This window comes from Mustelus asterias, chromosome 12 (genome assembly GCF_964213995.1).
Source record: "Mustelus asterias chromosome 12, sMusAst1.hap1.1, whole genome shotgun sequence".
Classification (NCBI taxonomy): Eukaryota; Metazoa; Chordata; class Chondrichthyes; order Carcharhiniformes; family Triakidae; genus Mustelus; species Mustelus asterias.
Window position 1 is genome coordinate 7836609 of NC_135812.1, and position 25463 is coordinate 7862071.

At 48.3% G+C, this 25463-nt stretch overlaps 1 protein-coding gene across 2 annotated transcripts in view; it reads right to left on the bottom strand.

Moving 5' to 3' along the window:
• The window catches only part of dph1 (diphthamide biosynthesis 1), a 682474-nt gene that overhangs the window by 226588 nt on the left and 430423 nt on the right, over positions 1-25463 (bottom strand). For both annotated transcript variants that reach the window (XR_013499073.1, XM_078224668.1), the window contains exon 7: positions 6314-6382. Coding sequence is in view for 1 of the 2 variants with exons in the window: in XM_078224668.1 (XP_078080794.1) it covers positions 6314-6382 (69 nt within the window). In the remaining variant the exon portion in view is untranslated. The remainder of the gene's footprint in view (positions 1-6313; positions 6383-25463) is intronic.

Consider the following 25463-nt stretch of genomic DNA (forward strand, 5'->3'; position numbering starts at 1 on the left):
TTTAGACGGAATGGAGTACTGGGGGAGTGCTACATTGTTGGAGGCCCGGTCTGCCTGTACAAGTGATTGACGTTAGCTCAGTTGGAGGAACAAGAATTCTTTCTTGGGCCTTGAATAGCAGTCCTCCCCCGGTCGAGCTACCGAAAGCAGATGAGGTGGTTGTCCATCTCAAGTGTAGTTCATGGCAGCAGTTCCCAGACTGTGGGCTGTGACTCCTGTTGGCGCGGCGCGTCAACCAGTTGGGGTTGTGAGATAGCGATGGCACTTGTCAAGAATCTGGCCGGGTGTGATTTCCAATCCCCAGCTCCCCCCAACATGCCCCCAGCCCCAAAACAGTTTGTCAATGGGATGTCTACTCACAACCCTGATTGGTTAATTCTTTCAGTTCCTTGTTCAGTTCAGCGTGCTGATTGGCTGATCAGGGACTTCCTTGGCAGCGCTATTATGGAGGAGGCGTTCTGAACACACTCCGCAATGAATGGCGGGTGGGCGAGGGTTCAGCCAGGGTTCAATTCCAAGGCTCCACCAGTCTTCAAAACAATCGTGAACAAAACCCAATCACCATTGTTCAACGACTCTCCCACTGCATCCTCCCCGCGCTCTCACTCTGCGGTCACAGCAATTTTAATTTGATTTGATTTGATTTATTATTGTCACATGTATTAGTATATAGGGAGAAATATTGTTTCTTGCGCACCTCATCGACTTCAGGAAGCGTAAAGGAGAACATGCCCGTTTACATCAACGGGGACGAAGGAGAAATGGTCAAGTTTTTAGGTGCCCAGATCACCAACAACATGTCCTGGCCCCCCATGCCGACACTATAGTTAAGAAAGCCCACCAACGCCTCTACTTTCTCAGAAGACTCAGGAAATTTGGCATGTCGGCTACGACTCTCACCAACGATGCACCATTGAAAGCATTCTTTCTGGTTGTATCACAGCTTGGTATGGCTCCTGCTCTGCCCAAGACCGCAAGGAACTACAATAGGTCATGAATGTAACCCAATCCATCACGCAAACCAGCCTCCCATCCATTGACTCGGTCTACACTTCCAGCTGCCTCGGCAAAGCAACCAGCATAATTAAGGACCTCACGCACCCCGGACATTCTCTCTTCCACCTTCTTCCTTTGGGAAAAAGATTAAAAGTCTGAGGTCACGTGCCAACCGACTCAAGAACAGCTTCTTCCCTGCTGCTGTCAGACTTTTGAATGGACCTACCTTGCACGAAGTTGATCTTTCTCTACACCCTAGTTATGACTGTAACACTGCATTCTGCACTCTCTCGTTTCCTTCTCTATGAACGGTATGCTTTGTCTGTATAGCGCGCAAGAAACAATACTTTTCACTGTATGTTAATGCATGTTACAATAATAAATCAAATCAAAATCAAAGCATACCGTTCATAGAGAAGCAAAGGAGAGAGTGCAGAATGTAGTGTTAGAGTCATCGCTAGGTATTTATTAACATTTGTGCCAAGATGACAACCATCACACTTCAGCCACGATATTGTCACAAGGCAATGTCTTACATTGATGGAAAATACAAAAAGGGAGAGTTAACAATTTCTTGTTGGTTTAAGTGTCAGCCGAGGCTCAGTGGGCAGCGCCTTCCTTTGTGGATCCAAGCACTAAATGCAAGCTGACACTCCCAGCGTGGTACTGAGGGAGTGCTGCGCTGTCAGAGGTGCTGTCTACTGGATGACATATTACAAACCGAGCAGCAGCCTGCTCTCTCAGATTGAAAAAGATCCCATTGGCATTACTCTATATATCTCATCTCCAGTTACTTTGACTAACTCCCGGTGCACCTCCCTCCCGTTCCCATAGAAGCATAGAATCCCTGGTGCAGAAGAGGCCATTCGGCCCATCTAGCCTGCATCGACTCTCTGATAGAGTTACTTACCCAGGCCCTCTATCCCATAACCCCACACATTTACCATGGCTAATCCCTCTAACCTCCACATCTTGGGACACTCGGGTCAATTTAGCATAGCCAATCCACCTAACCTGCACATCTTTGGAGTGTGGGAGAAAACCGGAGCACCCGGAGGAAACCCGCGCAGACACGGCGGGGGGGACGTGCAAACTCCACACAGACAGTGACCCGAGCCGGGAATCGAATCTGGGTCGCTGGCGCTGTGAAGCAGCAGTGCTAACCCACTGTGCCCACCTTGCCGCCCGTGTTTGTGTTTCTCACTCTTCCCCTCCAGTTTGTGTGCACATCTTCCTCGGACCCACTCCGGATTCCTCTCTCGGGATTCGGCTGGTATATTTCCTTGGCTCCAGCATTCCCGGAATCAAAGTGGCGTGTTTCTTAATGATGTGTTACTTTGTGACTCCATAGTCCGTCGCCAGCAGAGAAAGATCAACTTAAGATATGGTAGGTCCGTTCAAAAGTCTGATGGCAGCAGGGAAGAAGCTGTTCTTGAGTCATTAACATGGGGTCACAATGCAAAAATGTTTGGGAAGCATTGGTTTATGGGATCCTGCTGTGCGTTGCCTTTGCTAACACACTGACCACACTTGAAGGTGCTCTATAGCATATGGGATGCTTTTTTCAAACTTCTTAAGGTGCTACATGAATGCAAGTTGTTTTTTTAATCCATCATCGCTGCAGTTAGGGTAAGTCTCGGTCAAGAGAGGACAGAAATCAGGACTGTTTCACTGCAAATTTAAAACTAAAACGTGCGGAACAGAAGAAGTTTAAGTTTATTTATTAGCATCACAAGTAGGCTCACATTTCTCTGGAATGAAGCTATTGTGAAAATCCCCTGGCAACATGAGAGGTGTGAAAAGTGCATCCTCTTTGCTCTCTCCAGTAGTCAGAGGGTGAGGGGGGACACAGCTGTCACAGCACTGCTTCTTCATACGTGACATCTCCTGACTGAGGAGAAGATAATGAGTGAAGATGGGGTTTTGAGGATCCTAACCGTGGGGACAGCGGGATTCAAACTGCAAATATCATTCCGTTCTAGTGGAAATCCACCCACGCACTGCAGGCTCTGCCTGTCTGTTCATACACGAAGCTTGATGCTATTGTTGGCTTTGTTAGTTTAACAGCAGGTTAATAACGAACACACACATCGTTAACCTGGTAAGAAAGGGACAGCTTTATTAGATTAGTGGTTCTGGAGGCCGCGTGCACTCAGCACTTGAATTGTTAACCTTTTCCGCCATTCAAGAGGCTGCAGTGATGGCAAAAACAGATACTGGATCTCAGGAGAGTGACCAAGCACTGGGTTCCTGTCCTGGAGACTGGGTAGTGTTTTGAGTTAGCTGTCCATAGATTTCTTCACATACATTTCTTAGATATTGAAGCACTTGCAGAAGACAGAGGGTAGCAGTGGAAGGGTGCGTTTCTGAATGGAGGTGGCGTTCCTCAGGGATCAGTGCTGGGACCTTTGCTGTTTGTAATATATATATAAATGATTTGGAGGAAAATGTAATTGATTAGTCAGTTTGCGGACGACACAAAGGTTGCGGATAGCGATGAGGACCATCAGAGGATACAGCAGGATATAGATCGGTTGGAGGCTTGGGCGGAGAGATGGCAGATGGAGTTTAATCTGGACAAATGTGAGGTCTAATACAAATAGGAAATATACAGTAAATGGCAGAATCCTTAACAGTATTGATAGGTAGAGGGATCTGGGTGTATAGGTACACAGCTCACTGAAAGTGGCAACGCAGGTGGAGAAGGTAGTCAAGAAGGCATACGGCATGCTTGCCTTCATCGGCCGGGGCATTGAGTTTAAAAATTGGCAAGTCATGTTGCAGCTTTATAGAACCTTAGTTAGGCCACACTTGGAATACAGTGTTCAATTCTGGTTGCCACACTACCAGAAAGATGTGGAGGCTTTGGAGAGGGTACAGAAAAGATTTACCAGGATGTTGCCTGGTATGGAGGGCGTTAGCTATGAGGAGAGTTTGGAGAAACTTGGTTTGTTCTCACTGGAACGGTGGAAGTTGAGGGGCGACCTGAAAGAAGTCTACAAGATTATGAGAGGCATGGACAGAGTGGATAGTCAGAAGCTTTATCCCAGGGTGGAAGAGTCAATTACTAGGGGGCATAGGTTTAAGGTGCGAGGGGCAAGGTTTGAAGGAGATGTACGAGGCAAGTTTTTTACTCAGAGGGTGGTGTGTGCCTGGAACTCGTTGCCAGGGGAGGTGGTGGAAGCAGATACGATAGTGAATTTTAAGGAGCGTCTGGACAAATACATGAATAGGATGGGAATAGAGGGATACGATCCCTGGAAGGGTAGGGGGTTTTAGTTCAGTCGGGCAGCACGGTCGGTGCAGGCTTGGCGGGCCGAAGGGCCTGTTCCTGCGCTGTAATTTTCTTTGTTCTTTATATAGCAGGACGTCCCAAAGTGCCTTTGCAATGTTGAGATTGATACATTACAAGCGCTGTGATGGGCAACAAATATAATCCCGACAGGACCGCTCACAATCCATAAACAAACAGAAACACAGGATATCTTAACATTTGCACCAAGTCTACAATCATCACACTTCAGCCACGATATTGTCACAAGGCAATGTTTTACATTGGTGTAAAATACAAAAAGGGAGAGTTAACAATTTCTTGTTGGTTTAAGTGTCAGCCGAGGCTCAGTGGGCAGCACCTTCCTTTCTGGATCCAAGCACTAAATGCAAGCTGAGACTCCCAGCGTGGTACTGAGGGAGTGCAGCACTGTCAGAGGTGCTGTCTACTGGATGACATATTAAAAACTGAGGGGGGCATAGATTTAAAAGGTTTGCGTGAAGGATTGGAAGGAAAGATTAGGAAAAGCTTTTTCAGCCAGAGTGTTGTGAGGGTCTGGAACTCTGTAGGTTTAAGTTTATTTATTAGCGTCACAAATAGACTTACATCAATACAGCAATGAAGTTACCATGAAAATCCCCTAGTTGCCAGCGCCTGTTCGAGTACACTGAGGGAGAATTTAGCATGGCCAATGCATCAAACCGTCACGTCTTTCGGACTGTGGGAAGAAACCAGAGCACCCGGAGGAAACCCACGCAGACACGGGGAGAACGTGCAAACTCCGCACAGACAGTGACCCAAGCCGGGAATCGAACCTGGGTCCCTGGCGCTGTGAGGCAGCAGTGCTACCCTCGGCGGTAGAAGCAGAAACCCTCAACACATTTGCACCACAAAGTGGTGTAACCTGCAGGGCTATGGACCAAATGGGCTGGAAAGTGGGATTGGAGGAGGGGCGTGGCTCATTTTCTAGTGGGCGCAGACATGATGGGCCGAGTGGCCTCTTTCTGTGTTCATGATTCTATTTCTAAGGTTAGATTCTGATGAAGGGCAGAGGGCGAGCTGTCCAATTGGCAATCCATTAGCCACTCCTGACCAGTCTGAGTGCTCTCACACTCTGTGCTGGCACCAGGCAGCTCGACACTGAACAGGGAGTTAGTTCCTTCTCAAGAGCAGTGACGTCTACTCAAAGAAGCAAGTTGGCTAAACAAAGGGGCTCATGTCCAGTGCTGAGGTGGACAGCCACTGCAGTGGTGTCCATGTGTCCTGGCCAACATGCATCCTTATGAAGGAATAGAAGCTAATTGTTATGAGAATGTACATCCAGGGTGCCACATGTTACTGTCACACTGTGGTCATGTGTTGAGTAAATTGCATGTCAGTACAGTGGCCACATGGGGAGCGGTAAGAAATACACTGAGTCTAAAAGTACAATCACTTTCAATTTATGGGAATCAGGAGACATAACAATCCACCAACCCACATCACCCAAGGGAAGAATGGTCAGGCTTTTCCAACACTATGGCTGATGGGATCTTTCCATGCACAAAAATGGTTACCACATTTGTCGACAATAAGCACAGCCATCAAGGTTATTCTTTGTAAAGCACTTAGAGAATTGGGGGTGAATTTTCCCGTTCCGCCTGCCACTGGAATCGGAGTGGGTGCGGGACGGACTGTGGAAAGGTCTGTTGACATTGGGTGGGATTTTCCGGTTTCAGGGCGATTGCAGCCGGAAAGTCCCGCCCGTGATTTCTGAGAGGAGCAGAAATGTAAATGCTCACCTTTCCTTCTCCATAAGTCTGCCAAAGACCGACTATGTGACAATGTGAGGGTAACTTGCAGCAAAAACTATCAACAAGAGGAGAAACGTCTCCCAGACCGAGCCGTAACGACTGGAGGGATTCAAGCATTGGCCTTCGCTGTGGAAGGGTTAACAGTGGAAATCAAGGGGAGTTAACGGAGTTTCTTTCTAAAGGGCGTGTTTCGCGAGGCACTTTTATTCCCTTTCCCACAACCACCTTTAGTGTAGGTGTGTTTGTCACTCACCTGTAGGCCGGGACACTGGGGTTCGCAATCATGATGGATTCCAGGTGGAAACGCCCGTCGCCAAGGTAACTGGAAGGAGAAGAGAGAAGGCACACACGTGCTGAATTAGTGCTGGAGTGTGCCTCAGATCACTGCACAGACACGCACATTAATCATTGCTGCTGCTTCACGGGCAAAGTGTGTCGAGGAAAGCAGACCAGACTGCAAGAAAACACAGCACGACAGGCATCTGACAGGTACCCCCTTCTGAGAATAGGGGAGGGGGAAGAGGAGGAGGAGGGGATAGAGGGGGAGGGGTTGGAGGGGGAGGGGAAAGAAGGAAGGGCGGCAGAGGAGGAGGACGACGGAGGGGGAGGGGGAGGGGAACAGAGGAGGGGAGACAGAGAAGGGGGGGGGCGGAGGGGGAAGAGGAGGAGAGAAGGGGACAGAGGAGAAGGGGACGGAGGTGGAGAGGGGACAGAGGAGGAGGGGAGGACGGAAGAGGAGGGGAGGGGGGAGGGGAAAGAGGAGGAGGAGAGGGGGCAGAGGAGAAGGGCGACAGAGGGGGAAGAGAAGGGGACAGAGGAGGAGGGGGACGGGGGGGGGGGGGGGGGGCAGAGCGGGAGGGAAGTGGGGAAGAAGGAGTGGGAAAAGGTTGAGGGGAGAAGGGAGGAGATAGGACTGAAGGGGTAGGGAGGTTGGAAGAGTGGAGTGTTTAGTCAGAGTGCTTCAGTCACCATGATCGTGGGTCCGCATTTTGCTGTTAGTAAAGCGAGTCCTTGCTGGTGCGTGGAAGCAGTAACCCGTGCTGGTGAAGGCCATCAGAACCCATTGTCATCCTAACAAGCAGCCATTGTTTACACCTGACCCCAGGTAGTGAGTGCAAGGATTCCAGTAGAAGCAATCGCTTTTACGCACAAAACCTCAATTACAATGCAGGCACAGCTTAAAGTGAAACCAAAACCCACAGAGCGATCTTACCAAAATAATCCTAAAACCAGGAGTGAAAACAGGAGAGTTTCAGATCCGTTCTGTGGGCAAGTTTAAATCTGTGATCTTATCCACTCAGTGCTTGAAAATACAGCAGAAATGATTCTTGCCTGTAGAGGGAGGGGGCGGGGTTTAAGTCATCCAAATGCCGGCTGAGACAGCACAAGGCGTCATTGCACACGCGCAGGTCTCTAACAGCAGAGACCTGTCACTCAGCCTCTGCTACTCTGAGCTCGCCTCCATAAAGCACCCCCCCCCACCACCAGGCCCACGGCCCATCGCGACCCCTCACCCGCCTGGACTGATTCCATCCCCCACCCGCAATCACCCGCCCGTATTTCTCTATGGCCAGCCCTGATCAATCCCTTCCCTCCCCCCACTGATCCCAATGCAGAGTGGCAGCGGGACCCCCTCCCTTCCCCCACTGATCCCAACGCAGAGTGGCAGCGGGACCCCCCTCCCCCAGCCACTGATCCCAACGCAGAGTGGCAGCGGGACCCCCTCCCTCCTCCCACTGATCCCAACGTAGAGTGGCAACAGGAACCTCTCCCGGCGAGGTCACACAGGTAGGTGAACCCAGACGATTACATCCCGGGCTCATTGACTCTATGCAAATCCAGATTTGAATGTAATTTAAATAAATTATTCAGCCTCGTGCTGGCAATGGGCGTGAGGCTGATCGCGCCGGATATCCGGTGCCGGTAAGATCACAAGAGGCGAGAAATCGGGCGTGAACCTGATTTCTCAGCTCTCTCACGATCTTACCGGCTTGCCCCACCCATCGGGGGGGAGGGGCATGGTGGTAACATTGCACATCCCCCCACCCCGCCCCCACCTTTTCTCATAACGCCGCATGTTTTCCCCTTTACATGCTAATTCAATTCCTTTTTGAAAGCCATGATTGAATCTATCTCCACCACACTCACTGGCATTCCAGATCCGAACCGCTTCCCTTTCCTCACATTGCCTTGGGCGATTTTACCTTTCACCTCAAACTGTTGTCTTCTGGTTCTCTTCTTCTGCCAATGGGAACAGTTTCTCTCTATCGTTCACTCCCCTCATGATTCAGAATACCTCGATTAAAATCTCCTCTCAACCTTCTTGCCTCTAAGGGAGAACAACCCCAGGTTCTCCAATCTATCCTCGTAACTCCAGTTCCTCAGCCCTGGAACCATTCTCGTGAATCATTTTGTTTTGTACTCTCTCTAACGCCTTCCTCTCTTCCCTAAAATGTGGTGCTCAGAATTAGACATAATACTCTAGTAGAGGCCAAACTAGTGTTTTATAAGCGGTCATCATAATTTCCTTGGTTTCGCACTCTGCTTCGATATATTAAACCCAGGATTTTCGCCACTTTCTCAATCTCCCCATTCCACTGTCCCCCTGAACAAAAACTGGCCAAAGACATAAGAACGTAAGGTAAGAGACACCAGCTGCAATAGGCAACTTGTCCCTTTGAACCTTGCTCTGCCATTGGACAATATCATTCTTAGTGATATTCTACCTCAACTCCATCTACTTGGGTTGTTCCCATATCCTTTCATTCCCTTAATACCTGAACATCTATCTGCCTCTGTCTTGAATATATTGAGTAATATATATTGAGTACAGGAATGAGGTAGAGAATCTGGTGAACTGGTGCGGCAACAATAATCTCTTCCTCAATGTCAACAAAACGAAGGAGATTGTCATCGACTCCAGGAAGCGTAAAGGAGAACATGCCCCTGTCTACATCAATGGGGATGAAGTAGAAAGGGTTGAGAACTTCAAGTTTTTAGGTGTTCAGATCACCTGTCCTGGTCCCCCCATGCCGACACTATAGTTAAGAAAGCCCACCAATGCCTCTACTTTCTCAGAAAACTAAGGAAATTCGGCATGTCCGCTACAACTCTCACCAACGTTTACAGATGCACCATAGAAAGCATTCTTTCTGGTTGTATCACAGCTTGGTATGGCTCCTGCTCTGCCCAAGACCACAAGGAACTACAAAAAGTCATGAATGTAGCTCAATCCATCACGCAAACCAGCCTCCCATCCACTGACTCTGTCTTCACTTCCTGCTGCCTCGGCAAAGCTGCCAGCATAATTAAGGACCCCACGCACCCCGGACATTCTCTCTTCCACCTTCTTCCTTCGGGAAAAAGATACAAAAGTCTGAGGTCACATACCAACCGACTCAAGAACAGCTTCTTCCCTGCTGCTGTCAGACTTTTGAATGGACCTACTTTGCATTAAGTTGATCTTTCTCTACACCCTAGCTATGACTGTCACACTACATTCTGCACCCTCTCCTTTCCTTCTCTATGAATGGTATGCTTTGTCTGTATCGCGCGCAAGAAACAATACTTTTCACTGTATACTAATACATGTGACAATAATAAATCAAATCCAATCAAATCAACGACTAACATCCAAATCTCTTTGGGGTCGAGAATCTCTCCTCTGAGTGAGGCAATTCATCTCAATCCTAAAAGGCTGACCTGTTATTATGAATGTCCTCATGTTCAAGATTCTCCAGTCTCTCAGGGTCAAACCTGTCCAGCCCCTAAGGAGTTCTCGATGATACAATCAGATCACCTCTCATTCCTCTAAGCAGCAGGGCTGGAATTCTCTGGCCGTTCACGCTGGCGGGATGCTCTGATCCAGCTGCAATGAATGAAGATTTGGCTGAGCTCCAAGTTCTCCATCCTCGCTCGCAGCGGCTGTGAGGCATGAACGGCCGTAGAATTCTGGCCCAGGAAATGTAGGCCTGGTCAACTCCATCTCTCCTCACACTCGTCCCTGGAACTGGTCTCTTGACCCTTGGTTGCACCCATTTTCGGGTAAGCAGGTCAAGGCAGCCAGGCCAGGGGGAGTTGAAGTGAAGGGCTGCGCTTGAAAACTCATAACGTAGAGCCTAACCGTACCAGGATAACGGGGTGTCCGGGGTTCTGGGGTTTGGTTTTTGTTCAGGCTGGGGTTTGGGTTAAGATGACCCTCTCCACCCCATCCAGTCACTCTCGCTCATTTCACACATTAATGATATGGTTTTGTGGGAGATTTTTGGGCTTGGACGGAGAGAGGACATGTCCCCTTTTCTTCGTGCTCACATCCAACCCTTGTTACCCCCTGTGATGCCTTGCCCTTACATTTTGGCTTGTTGCCTTCTTGTCTCTGTATCTGGGGGGTGGGGAGGGAAGAGAGAGACACACAATTCAATTCACCACCAGACAGCAAAACACATGATGGCTGTTCTGCACTTTAGTACGTCTCCATTAAGACTCTTGTAAGCTGTTCACTCTCTGTGCGGTATACGTGTAATTCTGGGAACTTAAATATTACATTTTAAACCTCCTGTCCAATTAAAGATTCCAAGTGATAGCTCAATGCCGAAGAATTGTATCTTCCACATGTCAGGATCGTGCATTTTATTATTGGTAACGTTGTGACAATTCAGCAGAATGGATAAAGACTAAAATAACCCTGAGCTAGAGGTGATGATTCTGCCCTTGTTGAGTACAGTTCAACCAGGGCTCTGCTTGTTATCACAACACCACACGGCAACACCATAAGACCTCCAGCGACCACTCAGCCGTTTATAGCTGACAGCTTTCTGCTTGGTCAATCATCCGCTAATAGCGATTCTTCAATCTATCCTCGGAACTTGACAGCTCTTTAGTTCAAAGTAATTGCAGAGCAGCCCAAAGCTTTGTATCATTACACACCGCTTTGTTTTCGTAAAATTCTCTCACAGGTTGTGGACGTTGCTGGCAAGGCCATTTATTGCCCGTGCCTAATTGCCCTTGAGAAGGCGGCGTAAGTTGAGTTTTAAAGTTTATTTATTAGTGTCACAAGTAAGGCTTATGTTAACACTGCAATGAAGTTACTGTGAAATTCCCCCAGTCGCCACACTCCGACGCCTGTTCGGGTCAATTCACCTAACCAGCACGTCTTTCGGACTGTGGGAGGAAACTGGAGCACCCGGAGGAAACCCACGCAGACATGGGGAGAGCGTGCAGACTCCACACAGACAGTGGCCCAAGCCGGAAATCGAACCCGGGTCCCTGGCGCTGTGAGGCAGCAGTGCCAACCACTGTGCCACCTTGCTGCCCTTACCTTCTTGAATATAACTGAGTGATTCGCTAGGCAGTTGAGAGTCAACCACATTGCTGTGGGTCTGGACCAGATGAGTTTTACACCAAAACAGTCATTACATGGCTACTGTTACTGATATTAGTTATCAATTCCAGATTTATTTAAATAACTAAATTTAAATTCCCTACTTGCTGTGGTGAGATTTGAACTTATGTTTATGGACTATGAATTCAGGCCTCTGGTTTATCACTGCAGTCACTGGGAGGTGGTGGCGTATTGGCATTGTCACTGGATTAGTAATCCAGGGACCCAGGGTAATCCTCTGGGGACCTGGGTTCCAGTCCCACCACGGCAGATCTGAATTCAACAAGTCTAATGTTGACCATGAAACCATTGTCGATTGTCATAAAATCTGGTTCACTAATGTCCTTTAGGGAAGGAAATTTGCCGTCCTTACCCAGAATGGCCTACACGTGACTCCAGACCTGTGGTTGACTCTTCAAATGCCCTCTGAAATGGCCGAGCTGAGACACTCAGTTCAAGGGGCAATTTAGGGATAGGCAATAAATGCTGGCCCAGCCAGCGACGCCCACATCTCGTGAACTAGAACAAAACATATCCACCCAGATTACTGCAGCTCCGGACCAACTGCAGCTAACACAGCCTAATCCCAAGCATCATTACACAGTCCCCTGTGCTGCCTCTGCCCTTGTACAGTTAGAAGTGCTGAATGCAGCACCGTGACTTTACAGAGGCCACCAATACAACAAGGAACCGCTTGGTTAGACACAGTCCAAGGCTTCTAAGCAGAATGCTTACAGATTCTAACGCCGACTGGTCACTCACTGCCTCAGTCACACTTCCATCCAAAAATATTTCATTCAGCTCACAACCACTGATTTGACGGGGGAATTCTGAAGTAAGTGGTCAGGGAGTTTAGTGGAGGGCATGCTGACGCACCAACGTGTCTGAGAGAAAGGTTCTGGTTTGATAGGCAATGTAAAAACGATTCATTCGCTTCACCCCAGCAAACTGCTGCACCTCAGATATTGAAAGGAGGTGGCCCAGAGTCTCAGTTTAATGCCTTTTGAACCATAGCATCACAGAATCCCTACAAGTGCAGAAGGAGGCCATTTGGCCCATCGAGTCTGTACCGACCACAATGCCACCCAGGCTCCATTCCTGTAACCCTCATTCACCCTGCTAATCCCCCTGAAACCAGGGTCAATTTAGCATAACCAATCAACCTAACCCACACATCTTTGGAGTGTGGGAGGAAACAGGCGCACCCGGAGGAAACCCACGCAGACACGGGGAGAACGTGCAAACTCCACACAGACAGTGACCTGAGCAGTAAACTGTGAGTGAAAATATTCCGTTTGAGAAACGGGAGTGAGAGTTAACCACACGGTCCCTCCAGCCATCTCTGCCATTCAACAAAACCACGGCTGACCTTTTGCCAATACTCCATTTCCTCGCCTGATCCCTTGATTCCCAAAATCTATATCAGCCTTAAATATATTCAACAGAGAAATATCCACAGCCTCTGGAAGAGAGAAGTCCAAAGGTTCCCAATACTCAGAGACGATTGGCAGAATTTGCCCATCTGGGACTCAGTCCTGTGGCAGGGCAGGGAAGGTGGGATGTTTCCCGCTGCGCAGGCCGGCAAGCAAACATTCCACATCTTCCAGCCCCAACCTCATTAGTTACACAAGTGGGCGTTTTGCGCTGTATTCTGTTTGCGGGGCAGACCCGAGGGAATGTAGTCTGCCATCATAACCAGCCGCCATCTTGATTGAAGAAAGAAGTTGGGCCTTCTCCAGGTGAAGGTGGATCTCCCAGAATGCTCTGAGGCTGGAAAGTAGTCCCCTCGGTGACACTGAATCTGGAAGGTCCACCAAGTGAATGTCCCTCCTCCCCCCACCCATTGCTGCGGTGTTCCAGGGTCCAGGGTTGCTCTTGGCTTCCATTCCGAACTCCAGAGGCAGTCCCAGGCACTGTTCAGGTGAATCCAGACCTTGGCACGCCACGCTTTTCCAGACATGTTCCAGACCAGTGTGTTTTCCCATTGGCGCCGCAGAGAACCGGGCATGGGATGGAAGATTCCGGTCAGGCCTTCATCCATATCCCAATAGCGGGATGCAAATCAGCCTCAAACAGGCCTCCAGCAAGTTTCCCGATCCTGCGGGAGAATTACGCTGGCGTGAAACCAACTTTTGGGACACCCGCCCGCCCGCCACCCCATCACTGAATCCACCGACGGGGCCATGGGAGAATTCCACCTGAAATTTCTCCTCATTCTAGATGGTCCGCCGCCCCGCCTGCTAAGATTCCCGTGGCGGGCGGGACGGTAAAATTCCTCCCTAAGGGTCAATTTAGTATGGCCAACCCACCCAACCCTGCACATCGTTGGACTGTGGGAGGAAACTGGAGCACTCGGACAGCTCTGACACTCTGTCAGTACCATGCTGGATCTGTCAGCCTGGATTCTGTGCTCATGTCCCCGGATTGGGGTCCAACCCCAAAGCCCTGTGACCCAGAGGCAAGGGAGTGTTACTCACCCAGCCATGGGATGACATTCCGATTAAACAGCACAGCAAAGATCAAAGGTGTGCAGATTGGACAGCCTAGATCAATGCAGCATGGCCAGTTCTAGATGATCGACCCCTTGATCCTGGGACTGTGTCCCCATTTTCCTGATTCCCCGAGCCGAGGGGAAACAACACCTCAGTGTCCACCCTGTCAGGCCCCTTCAGAACCTGGTCTGTTTGAATGAGATTGCTTCTCATTGTTCTAAACTCCAGGTCCCCTGCGAGGACCTTTACAATATTAGGCCTCATTACTCACAAATCGCCCTGGGATGGGGGAAAGGCTCAGTGCACGCAGCTAGTTATTACTCAGTGTCTGGATCACAGATTCCATCAAATTATAGAAAAAGCCAGCACAGTAATAATGGATTTCTTTGCCGGTAACGATGATTTATATGATTATAATATTTATTAAGTGCGTGACTGGATGCTGGTGATCAATTCTGCTAAATATGCCAGTTACATTACCTGATCTATAGCACTCAATCAATACCATACTAACCTTCCCTTTATTATTCTATTGACAGGCTGTCCAATCTGCACACCTTTGATCTTTGCTGTGCTGTCTCATTGGAATGTCATCCTGCTGGGTGGGTGGGTAACACTCCCTTACCTCTGGGTCACAGGGTTTTGGGATTGGACCGCCATCCGGGGACTTGAGCACAAACTCCAGGCTGACAGATCCAGCACGGAACTGACAGAGTGTCAGAGTTGTCCGAGTGTTCCAGTTTCCTCCCACGGTCCAAAGATGCGCGGGATTAGGTGGGTTGGCCATGCTGAATTGACCCTAAAGGTCAATTAAGACTCTTGACTACAGTCCTCAGGAAGTCTTTACTAACGCCATCACTGATCTGATCATTAAACTGTCGCTGCTGGAGGAACGCTTCCGAGTTCCAAGATCCGGATCTTGGAATCTCACCCGCCATGGGAATCCAATCCTAGTGGCGGTTGGGGGTCTGGCGGCGGGGGGGGGAGGGGAATGCTATGCAAAGGTCCGTTGACCTCGGGTGGAATTTTCCAGTTTTGTGCTGAGTGTGACCGGAAAATCCCACCCTTAGTGTCGGGGGGTTAGCAGGGCAAATATAAAGGTTTAAAGTTTATTTATTAGTGTCACAAGTCGGCTTATATCAACACTGCAATGATGTTACTGTGAAAATCCCCTGGTCGCCACACTCCGGCGCCTGTTCGGGTACGCTGAGGGAGAATTTAGCACGGCCAATCCACCTAACCAGCACATCTTTTGGATTGTGGGAAGAAACTGGAGCACCCGGAGGAAACCCATGCAGACACGGGGAGAACATGCAGACTCGGCCTGACCCAAGCGGGGAATCAAACCCAGGTCCCCGGTGCTGTGAGGCAGCCTGTGGGGTTATGGGTATAGGACAAGGGTGGGATTGTTGTTGGTGCAGGCCCAATGGGCCAAATGGCCTTCTTCTGCACTGTAGGGATTGTATGTTTTGGAGACGCTGTCAAACTGATTATCTCTTCACACAATAAGATCCCAGGACACTATTCTCTTTCTGCTCCACTCTATCGCAGTGGCTAACCCAATGGGTTAATGGTAGCATGAATTCAGCAAGCAACAGTTTTATTCTCATTGTCTCTTGAACAATAGCAACGCAGTCGCACACAAAGGAATTTTTGGTTAATGGATGATGCTCTAAGCCCTCCCATTGAATTAAGCCCTCACCTGTTTAAAACAGTTATTTTGAGAATGCTGAGATGATTCATTTCCAGGTCTTACAGGTACGTCTACAGGCACTCGGAAAGGAAAAGAGAGTAAGCAAAGTGAGCATTGTTCCTCTGGAGAGCGAGTCTGAGGAATTAATAATGGAAAATAAGGAAATGGCGGATGAACTGAACAGATGTCTTGCACCTGTCTTCACTGCAGAGAATAGAAATAACAGCCCAGAAATAATTGCGCATCAAGAGGTGAATGGGAGGAACTTAAAACAATTACAATCACCAGGGAAAAGCTACTGAAAAAATTATTAGAACTAAAAGCTAACAAGTGCCCAAGTCCTGATGGACTTCACCCTCGGGTCTTTAATGAAGTGGCTGCGGAGAGAGTGGATGCTTTGGTTTTAATTTTCCAAAATTCCCTAAATTCTGGAAAGGTCCCATCAGATTGGAAAATTGCGAATGTGGCTCCTCTATTCCAGAAAGAAGTGAGGCAGAAAGCAGGAAACTACAGGCCAGTTAGCTTGACATCTGTCATCGGGAAAAGGCTGGAATGTATTATTAAGGAGGTTATAGCAGAGCACTTAGAAAATCTCAATGCTATCAAACAGGATCAACGTGGATTTGTGAAAGGGAAATCATGTTTGACTAATTTATTGGAGTTTTTTGAGGAAAAGTAAAGTTTAAAGTTTATTTATTAGTGTCACAAGTAGGCTTACATTAACTGTGAAAATCCCCCAACTTGCAATAGAGTGCAATATGAAGCAACTTGCAACATGGTTAAAGGGAAACCTGTAGACTTGGTGCACTTAGATTACCAGAAGGCATTTGACAAGGTGCCACATCCAAGGTTACTTTGCAAAATAAGAGATGGTGGTTCAGGCATGACATATTAGTATGGATAAAGGACGAATGGGAACCGGAGAGTAGGGCTGTGTAGGTCATTTTCGGGTTGGCAAGGTGTGATGAGTGGACTGCCACAGGGATCAGGCATGGCCAACCAGACTGCTCTTCAAAACAGCCAGCACAGGCTGATGGGCTGAATAGTCTGCTTCTTCCACGATTCTACAGGAGTGGACAAAAGAATATAAAATGGGCAAACACTGACACAAAAGTGTAACAACAGGAAGTCTAACTGTGCAGGCAAGAAATGTATGAAGATGTCAAGCAGATTTGAACAGTAAGGAATATCTATCAATAAATATTAATATTTATTATTGCCGCATGTATTGCTATACAGTGAAAAGTATTGTTTCTTGCGCACTATACAGACAAAGCATACCGTTCATAGAGAAGGAGACAGTGCAGAATGTAGTGATACAGTCATAGCTAGGGTGTAGAGGGAGATCAACTTCATGCGAGGTAGGTCCATTCAAATGTCTGATGGCAGCAGGGAAGAAGCTGTTCTTGAGTTGGGTGGTAAGTGTCCTCAGAATTTTGTACCTTTTTCCCGATGGAAGAAGGTGGAAGAGAGAATGTCCGGGGTGCGTGGGGTCTTTAATTATGCTGGTTGCTTTGCCGAGGCAGCAGGACGTGTAGACAGAGTCAATGGATGGGAGGCTGGTTTGCGTCATGGACTGGGCTTCGTTCATGAGCCTTTGTAGTATCTTGCAGTCTTGGACACCACCGAGGCAGTGCCAGGGGGCCAGTGCCCATGGGGCAGTGCCAGAAGGCAGTGGCAGGGCTTTACTCCCTCTCCCCTGAGTGCTGCAGTTATCAGAGCTCCCCTGCGAGGTCTGCTCACCAGGTGCATGCCTTGGGTGACCAGCTGGGTTTCACTTCGTCGATGTGGGTGGATATTTAGACTGGGGTGGGAGGGATGATTCAGGCGTACGGGAATGATAATGAGATGTTAATATATTTAAATGATGTTCCAAACCTTGAATGTCAGGAAATACACCGCGTCACTGATGGGAGGGTGGAGACAATCACGCCGTGCATTTACACCGACATAAAATGCGATTATGGCCTTCTCTCTCCCCAGGACTTCTCCTGAGCCTTAACTGCAATGAATGACTCCCAGAGCATTTCTGTGAGCTGCAAGTCACATGAGGTCCGAACTGCACCCAACTCCTACTCCCAATAAATTCAAACCAGAGAATCTTCTTAGGCTCCACCTGTCTCCATGACAACATTGCCTTTCAGAGTTCACTGAATACTTTTAAACTAATTCAACTCTAATTCCCGAAAGAAAACATCTAATCGGACTGTACTTTGTAAGCAGTGCAGACGTCACATCTCAAGCTAAATAAACTAGCCTGCTGTATTATGCTAAACAAAAGCAAATTACTGTGGATGCTGGAATCTGAAACCAAAAGACAGAATGCTGGAAAACCTCAGCAGGTCTGGCAGCATCTGTAAGGAGAGAAAAGAGCTGATGTTTCGAGTCCGGGTGACCCTTCTTTCTTTTTGTTGCTGTATAATGGCTCTTACCTTTCCAGCCATTGAACCCTTCAGTCAACACAGTTCCAACCTTTAAGTGTAATAGACTCCAAGCTGCTTTAGTTGCATTCATCCCATTTTGTACAGTTAAACTTTAATCTTCTCAGAACTAAGCACCACTTCTAAAATATTAACGTGAACTATGAACTGGATATTCGTCACAGAGGTGGAGGTGATAAAGCTAGAAACAGATTTAATAAAAAAATTGACTATCAATCGGAGCCAAATTGGTGAAACAGACACAGAGCGTTTCGATATTGAGGGAGTTTATTAATGTGTTCTGTCTCACAGCTACCAAACCACTCAACCCAGTGACCTAGCCATTCTTTATTTATATGTGCTCTAAGGCAATTAATACTCATCACCCATTTCCTTTAACAATGTAAGTGACAGTAACAGACCATATCAATGTAATTGACAAGACATTAAACATCAGATCATAGAATCATAGAATCCCTACAGTGCAGAAGGAGGCCATTTGGCCCATCGAGTCTACACCGCCCACAATCCCACCCAGGCCCTATCCCCGTAACCCCACATATTTACCCTGCTAATCCCTTGATACTCGGGTTAATTTAGCCTGGCCAATCAACCTAACCCGCACCTCTTTGGACTGTGGGAGGAAACCGGAGCACCCGGAGGAAACCCATGCAGACATGGGGAGAATGTGCAAACTCTACACAGACAGTGACCTGAGGCCAGGATTGAACCCAGGTCCCTGTGAGCAACAGTGTTAACCACTGTGCCACCATGCTGATCGATGGGAGATGCTATGATGGAAGTGCTTTGGGGTGAGGATAGACTACAAGGTCATTCTAGATGGACCAAAGTAGCTTCCTCACCCTGATGTATTTAGAGTGGGAGGGCAAATTGAGACTCCTGAGCTTGACCTCCAATACCATCCACCCCGTCGCCCCACCCCCCTGCCCCCCCTCCCCCACTCCCAGCCACCCCAAGACAGGAAATGTGACAAAAGAACTGCACTGACACAGAAGCCAGTCAGAAGAGACTGATAGTGAGCCCGGGACTGTATTTCTCCAATGCAGACAGGTCAGGGTTAGTGAAAGGATATCCTCTGTGCTGTTGTTTAATTCCCTGGGACTGGCCTCTCACACTCCTGCACCAGCACTGTAACATTTCAATTTCTCACCTCGACAGTTCAAAGCCAATTGACACATCCACAGCAACTGTGCTGTAGACTCCACTCCACTGGGAGTTGGAATCCGATGGCCTCGGAGTGTTAAAACACAATTGGAGTCCCTAACCATGACGGAAGAGGCAGCAGAATTCTTTCTCACGTAATTTATTTGATACGTGGAATGTTTTGTTTCCCTCTTCTCCTGTCCTCTCTCATGGCCAGTGCTTCACACTGTTTCCAGCACACTACATATGGAGCAAAGATTTCATTTGGCTTTCAATGGTTTTTTCATGTGAAAAGTTTAAAGTTTATTTATTAGTGTCACAAGTAGGCTTGCATTAATACTGCAATGAAGTTACTGTGAAAATCCCCTAGTCGCCACACCTGCTTGGGTACACTGAGGGAGAATTTAGCACGGCCCAATGCACCTAATCAGCATGTCTTTCGGACTGTGGGAGGAAACCGGAGCACCCGGAGGAAACCCACGCAGACATGGGGAGAACGTGCAGACTCCGCACAGACAGTGACCCAAGGCCGGAATTGAAGCCGGCTCCCTGGCGCTGTGAGGCAGCAGTGCTAACCACTGTGCCACCGTGCCGCCCCAAAGTATCTGAAGCTCAGAAGAAGGCCCGTTGGCCCTGCAGATACATTCTAGTGTTAATGCTCCCAATGAGTCTTCTTCCACCATCTTATTTCAAAGCCATCAACATTTCCTGCACTTCTCTCTCCTTCATGTGTTTATCTAGCTTCCCCAAATAGGCCCTGAGGTAGTGACATCCACACATTCAGGGTAAACATACCCCTTACCCCCCAAGAGTAAAGGCGTCTCTCCTGAATTCCCCATTGGATTTATTACTAACTATCTTATATTTATGACCCCTAGTTCTGGTCATCCCCACAATTGGAAAGTTGGTTCTATTATCTATCTTATCAAATCCTTTTGTAATCTTGAAGAGCAGCTCAGCCTTCAATCTTCTCTTTTCTAGACAACCCCAGTCCCAGCTGATTTGACAGCATCTCCCAAACCCACAACCTCTGCCATTGATACGGGCAGTAAGGAGTCTCACAACACCAGGTTGAAGTCCAACAGGTTTATTTGGTAGCAAACGCCACTAGCTTTCGGAGCGTTGCTCCTTCGTCAGGTGAGTGGGAGATTTCCACATCATGACTGATAGGGGCGGCAGCTATGTGGGAGCATCACCATCTCCAGGTTACAACCCACCCTGTCTTGCAGATACATCTCATTTGCTGCTTCTCCCTAATTGCCCCTGAGAAGGTGGCGGTGAGCTGCTGTCCATGTGGTGTAGGTGCACCCATACTGCTGGCAGGGAGTGAGTTGCAGGGTTTTCATCCTGTGACACTAAAGGACTGGCATCATGTTTCCACATCGGGACGGTGTGTGCCTTCGAGGGGAACTTGCAGATTGTGGTGTTCCCGTACAGCTTCTGTTCCTCCAATCTTTCTAGATGGTAGAAGTCGCAGCTTTGGAAGGTGCTGCTAAAGGAGCCTTGATGCGGTGCTGCAGTGCATCTTGTAGATGGTACACACTGCTGCCACTGTGCGTCAGTGGTGGAGGGAGTGAATGTTCAAGGTGGTGGGTGAGGTGCTTTGTCCTGGGTGGTGTTGAGCTTTCTGGGTGTTGTTGGAGCTGCACCCATCCAGGCAAGTGGAGAGTATTCCATCACACTCCTGACCTGCAGATGGTGGACAGGCCTTGGGGAGTCAGGAGGTGAGTTACTGCCCACTGGATTCCCAGTCTCTGACCTGCTCTGGTAGCCACAGTATTTATATGGTTAGTCCAGTTCAGTTTCTGGTCAATGATAACCCCCAGGATGTTGATAGCATATCCCAACATTTCATTTCCCAAGAATTAATTTAATTTTTTTGAAAGGACATGCTGAAAGGAAATCCAAATGTGATTTTTGACAAACACTCAAACACACATCAATGTCCCATAGAAACATAGAAATCAGGAGCAGGAGGAGGCCATTCGGCCCCTTGAGCCTGTCCCCCATTCATTATGATCATGGCTGGTCATCCAACTCAATAGCCTGATCCCCCAAATCCTTTGATCCCCTTCACCCCAAGTGTTATATCTAACTGCTTCTTGAAAACATACAATGTTTTGGCCTCAACTACTTTCTGTGGTAGCCAATTCCACAGGCTGACCACTCTCTGGGAGGAGGAAGAAATTCCTCCTCATCTCTGTCCTAAACTCACACTGAAGGTGAGAGGGGGAAAGTTCAAAGGAGATGTGAGGGGCAGGTTTATTACACAGAGAGTGGTAGGTGTTTGGAACGCACTGCCAGACGTGGTGGTGGAGGCAGATATGATAGGGGCGTTTAAGGGCTTTTAGATAAGCAGACGAATGTGCAACGAATGGAGGGATATGGACGGCACGGTGGTTAGCACTGCTGCCTCACCGCAGGGACCCAGGTTCAATTCCGGCCTTAGGCCACTGTCTGTGTGGAGTTTGCACGTTCTCCCCATGTCTGCGTGGGTTTCCTCCGGGTGCTCCGGTTTCCTCCCACAGACCAAAGATGTGGGGGTCATGTGGATTGGCCATGCTAAATTGACCCTAGTGTCAGGGAGATTAGCAGGATAAATATGTGGGGTTGCGGGGATAGGGCCTGGGTGGGATTGTGGTCGGTGCAGACTCGATGGGCCAAATGGCTTCCTTCTGCACTGTCGGGATTCTATGATCAAGGGCAGGCAGGATGGATTGGTTTAATTTGGCGTAATGTTCGGCACAACATCGCGGGCAGAAGGGCCTGTTCCTGTACTGTACTGTTCTATATTCAATGTTCTAAATGGTCTCCCCTGTATCCTCAGACTGAGACCCCTGGTTCTGGATGCCCCCACCATCGGGAATATACTTCTTGCTCCCGTGGAACACTCAATAACTTGCTTCCCCGGTTTATATCTGCGGCCTGCTCGGGGTTAATGAGATGCAAGTTAAAAACGCTGTCTCGTTTCCGCACAAGTGCAGGGACGACTGAGGAACGACAGGCGCCAGAGTGGCGACTAGGGAATTTTCACAGCAACTTCATTGCTATGTTAATGTAAGCCTACATGTGACACTAATAAATCAACAACTTAAACTTAAAGCTGTTAAAAAATCTTTCTCTGACAGGAACCACGCCCGTAATAGATTTTCCCACCTACAATTAACCAGGAAGAAAGTTTCCTGTTAATTCCGAAAGCCCTTTTATTAAAAGAAATGTTTTGTGAGACGTGGTCCCCGATGTTCCGACAACCAATTAGCCAGCCTCCTTCCAGTTCTGTGTAAACCTCCCTGATATATGTGGCAATTATTAGCTTCAGTAACACTGGACTGGTCCCAAATCAACACCTTCAGGATTCTTAATGTGACACCAAAGCCACTTAGAAACATAAAGCCATTAATGTGATGGATGGCAAGCCGGAGAAACTGCAGCTGGAAAGGTTCTGGTAATATCATAACCTTCACAAGCCAGCTGGGGATTGAGCTGAAAGTTACGCTTACCAAAGTTCTGGCTATTGCCAGATTTGCGTCTGACACCAGCCAGCGCCTTTTGTTTCTGCCCGATATAAAAGAAAGGGAAAAGGGGAGGAGGAGGGGGGGAAGAAGGTTTCATTGGACTATTGCCCTCCATAAATTCAGGGCTGTGTAGCTAATGAAGTACTTGTATGAAGTCTAGTCGCTGTTCTAATGTCAGAAATGTCAGCTTGTACACAACAAGCTTCCACCGACAACAAGATAATGTAGTAATAAGACAGTTTCTTTTTTAGGATGTTGGTTGAGGGATAAATATTAACTGGGACACCAGGGAGAACACCTGTGGTCTTCTTTGGAGAGGGCAAGACAGGGCCTCGGTTTCACCCAAAGACAGCAGCGTTGACAGTGCAGCATTCCCACAGTACTGCACTGGAGCGTATCAGTCTAGATTACATATTCAAGTCTCTGAACCTTTCACCTCAGAGCAGAATGTTAGCCACTGAGCCACAGGTCGCAGCACAGTTAATACCGTCGGTAGCAGTGTTTTTTTTAATTCAGTTGTGGGATACGGGCCTCGCTGGCTAGACCAGCATTTATTGCCCATCCTTAGTTGCCCTGAGAAGGTGGTGGTGAGCTGCCTTCTTCAATCGCTGCAGTCCACACGCTGTGGGTTGACCCACAATGCCGTTCGGGAGGAAATTCCAGGATTTTGACCCAGCGACTGCAAAGAAACGACGATATATTTCCAAGTCAGGATGGTGAATGGCTTGGAGGGGAACTTGCAGATGGTGGTGTTCCCCATGTATCTGCTGCCCTTGCCCTTCTAGATGGAAGTGGTTGTGGGTTTGGAAGGTGCTGTCTAAGGATCTTTGGTGAATTGCTGCAGTACATCTTGTAGATGGTACACACTGCTGCTACTGAGCGTCAGTGGTGGAGGGAGAGGATGTTTGTAGATGTGGTGCCAATCAAGCGGGGCTGCTTTGTCCTGGATGGTGTCAAGCTTCTTGAGTGTTGTTGGAGCTGCACCCATCCAGGCAAGTGGGGAGTATTCCATCACACTCCTGACCTTGGAGATGGGAGGCAGAAGACTCCACTCCAATCGTGCGAATCCAGTTTCTTGCCATCAAACTAAAGGCATTCGAACCATTTTTTAAAAACTTGCCCGAACTCACAAGGGGAATCTTACTTTTCAATTCCGGTGTGAAGCTATTGCCTGTCTCAACCCTATTTCACTGGTTTGATGATACAAAAATGACAACACGAGTGATGATAGGACTGACTGGAGTTTGTATTCCTTTGGCACGATGACGAGGTGTCTATCCCATGTTTACAGGGTTGCGCAAGAAGAGGTCACAGAGGAAACCAATTCACAAATTGCCAGATTTTGGATAAAGTGTAGAGGCAAAATAAAAACCTTTAAAACAAATTGAAGGAGTTCTTTGAGAGGGTAAAGTGGAGGGAAGTAGAAAGAGGGGTTGACCGAGTCGCTATTGGATGGTTGCAGACGAGCGACAGTGGATGTGCGAGGATGGCGCAAGTCAGGTGAGCGCGACATCCAGAGACAGCAGATCTCCCGCGGCAGGAGCAGCCTCAAGCAGGACAAAAACTAACTAACTCAGGGCAACCGATTGACAACGCTGTCTCTCACACTTCGCAATGGAATGAGCTGAACTGAGAAACCTTTGTGCAGTTTGTTTCTCTAACAAGCCTCGACAGGCTGAAAGACAAAAACAAATGGCGTCAAGGAAAGCACAGTAAGAAGTTTAACAACACCTTTCTCCGAAAACTTGTGTGGCTTTTGCTACCAAATAAACCTGTTGGACTTTAACCTGGTGTTGTTAAACTTCTTACTGTGTTTACCCCAGTCCAACGCCGGCATCTCCACGTCAAGGAAAGCAACAGAGATTCTGACAAGCCAGCCAGAGACAGCGGTCTTTTAGTTACAAAGACTCAGAGCATGATCTCACGCCACGCTCCCGCTGCAGCGAGGTCGGGGAATTAGGCGGCCAGCCAAATCTCTGTTCACTGCAGCGGGATGAGGAAATCCCACGCGGCGTGAAGGGTGATAAAATTCCGGCCTCGGGGTGGGATATTCCAGCCATTCCTGCCGGCGGCTTCCCCTGCAGTGGGATGGGCGAGCCATGGAAAATACCGGAGACATCGGCACGTACGGAAGATCCTGCCAGCGACCAATGATAAGGTGCCTCTGCCACCAGAACTCATGGCACGGGCGCAGGGAGATGGGGGGGGGGGGGGGGGGGGGGGCAATGAAAATCCCATCCTAGACGCCTTGAATCGAGTTTAAGAAAACCAAAATCTTCCAACAAAATATAAACACCTTTTCCTGGAAATGAGACTATAAAGGGCTTCACATAATGGATAGAAAGTGACTGGAGACAACAAAGGAAAGATGATCAACGTTCTGGGTGGATGTGAATCATGGTTAAAACAAAAGCAAGGGAACATGATAGGGTAATGTGCTTCATAAAGAAGCTGCATAGGATAGCCTAGGGTCCCTTACAGAAGATAGAAACTTCTACATGTGCAAGCAGAGACGTGGGGTATCACGGTCAACAGATATCAAACTAACTCCATCTCCTGAGAAAGGGTAGACAACACATCAGAGACCTGCATGACAGTCAAAGGAAGAAGACCCTGTGAATTGTCAGAAGGAGTTCTGAGAGAGAGAGAGAGAGAGAGGGGCTGACTAATCATTGGAAGCAGAATCTACAAGCACTGGAGCCAGCCACTTCCAATGTTTAATGACCTCAGTTAGCAGCA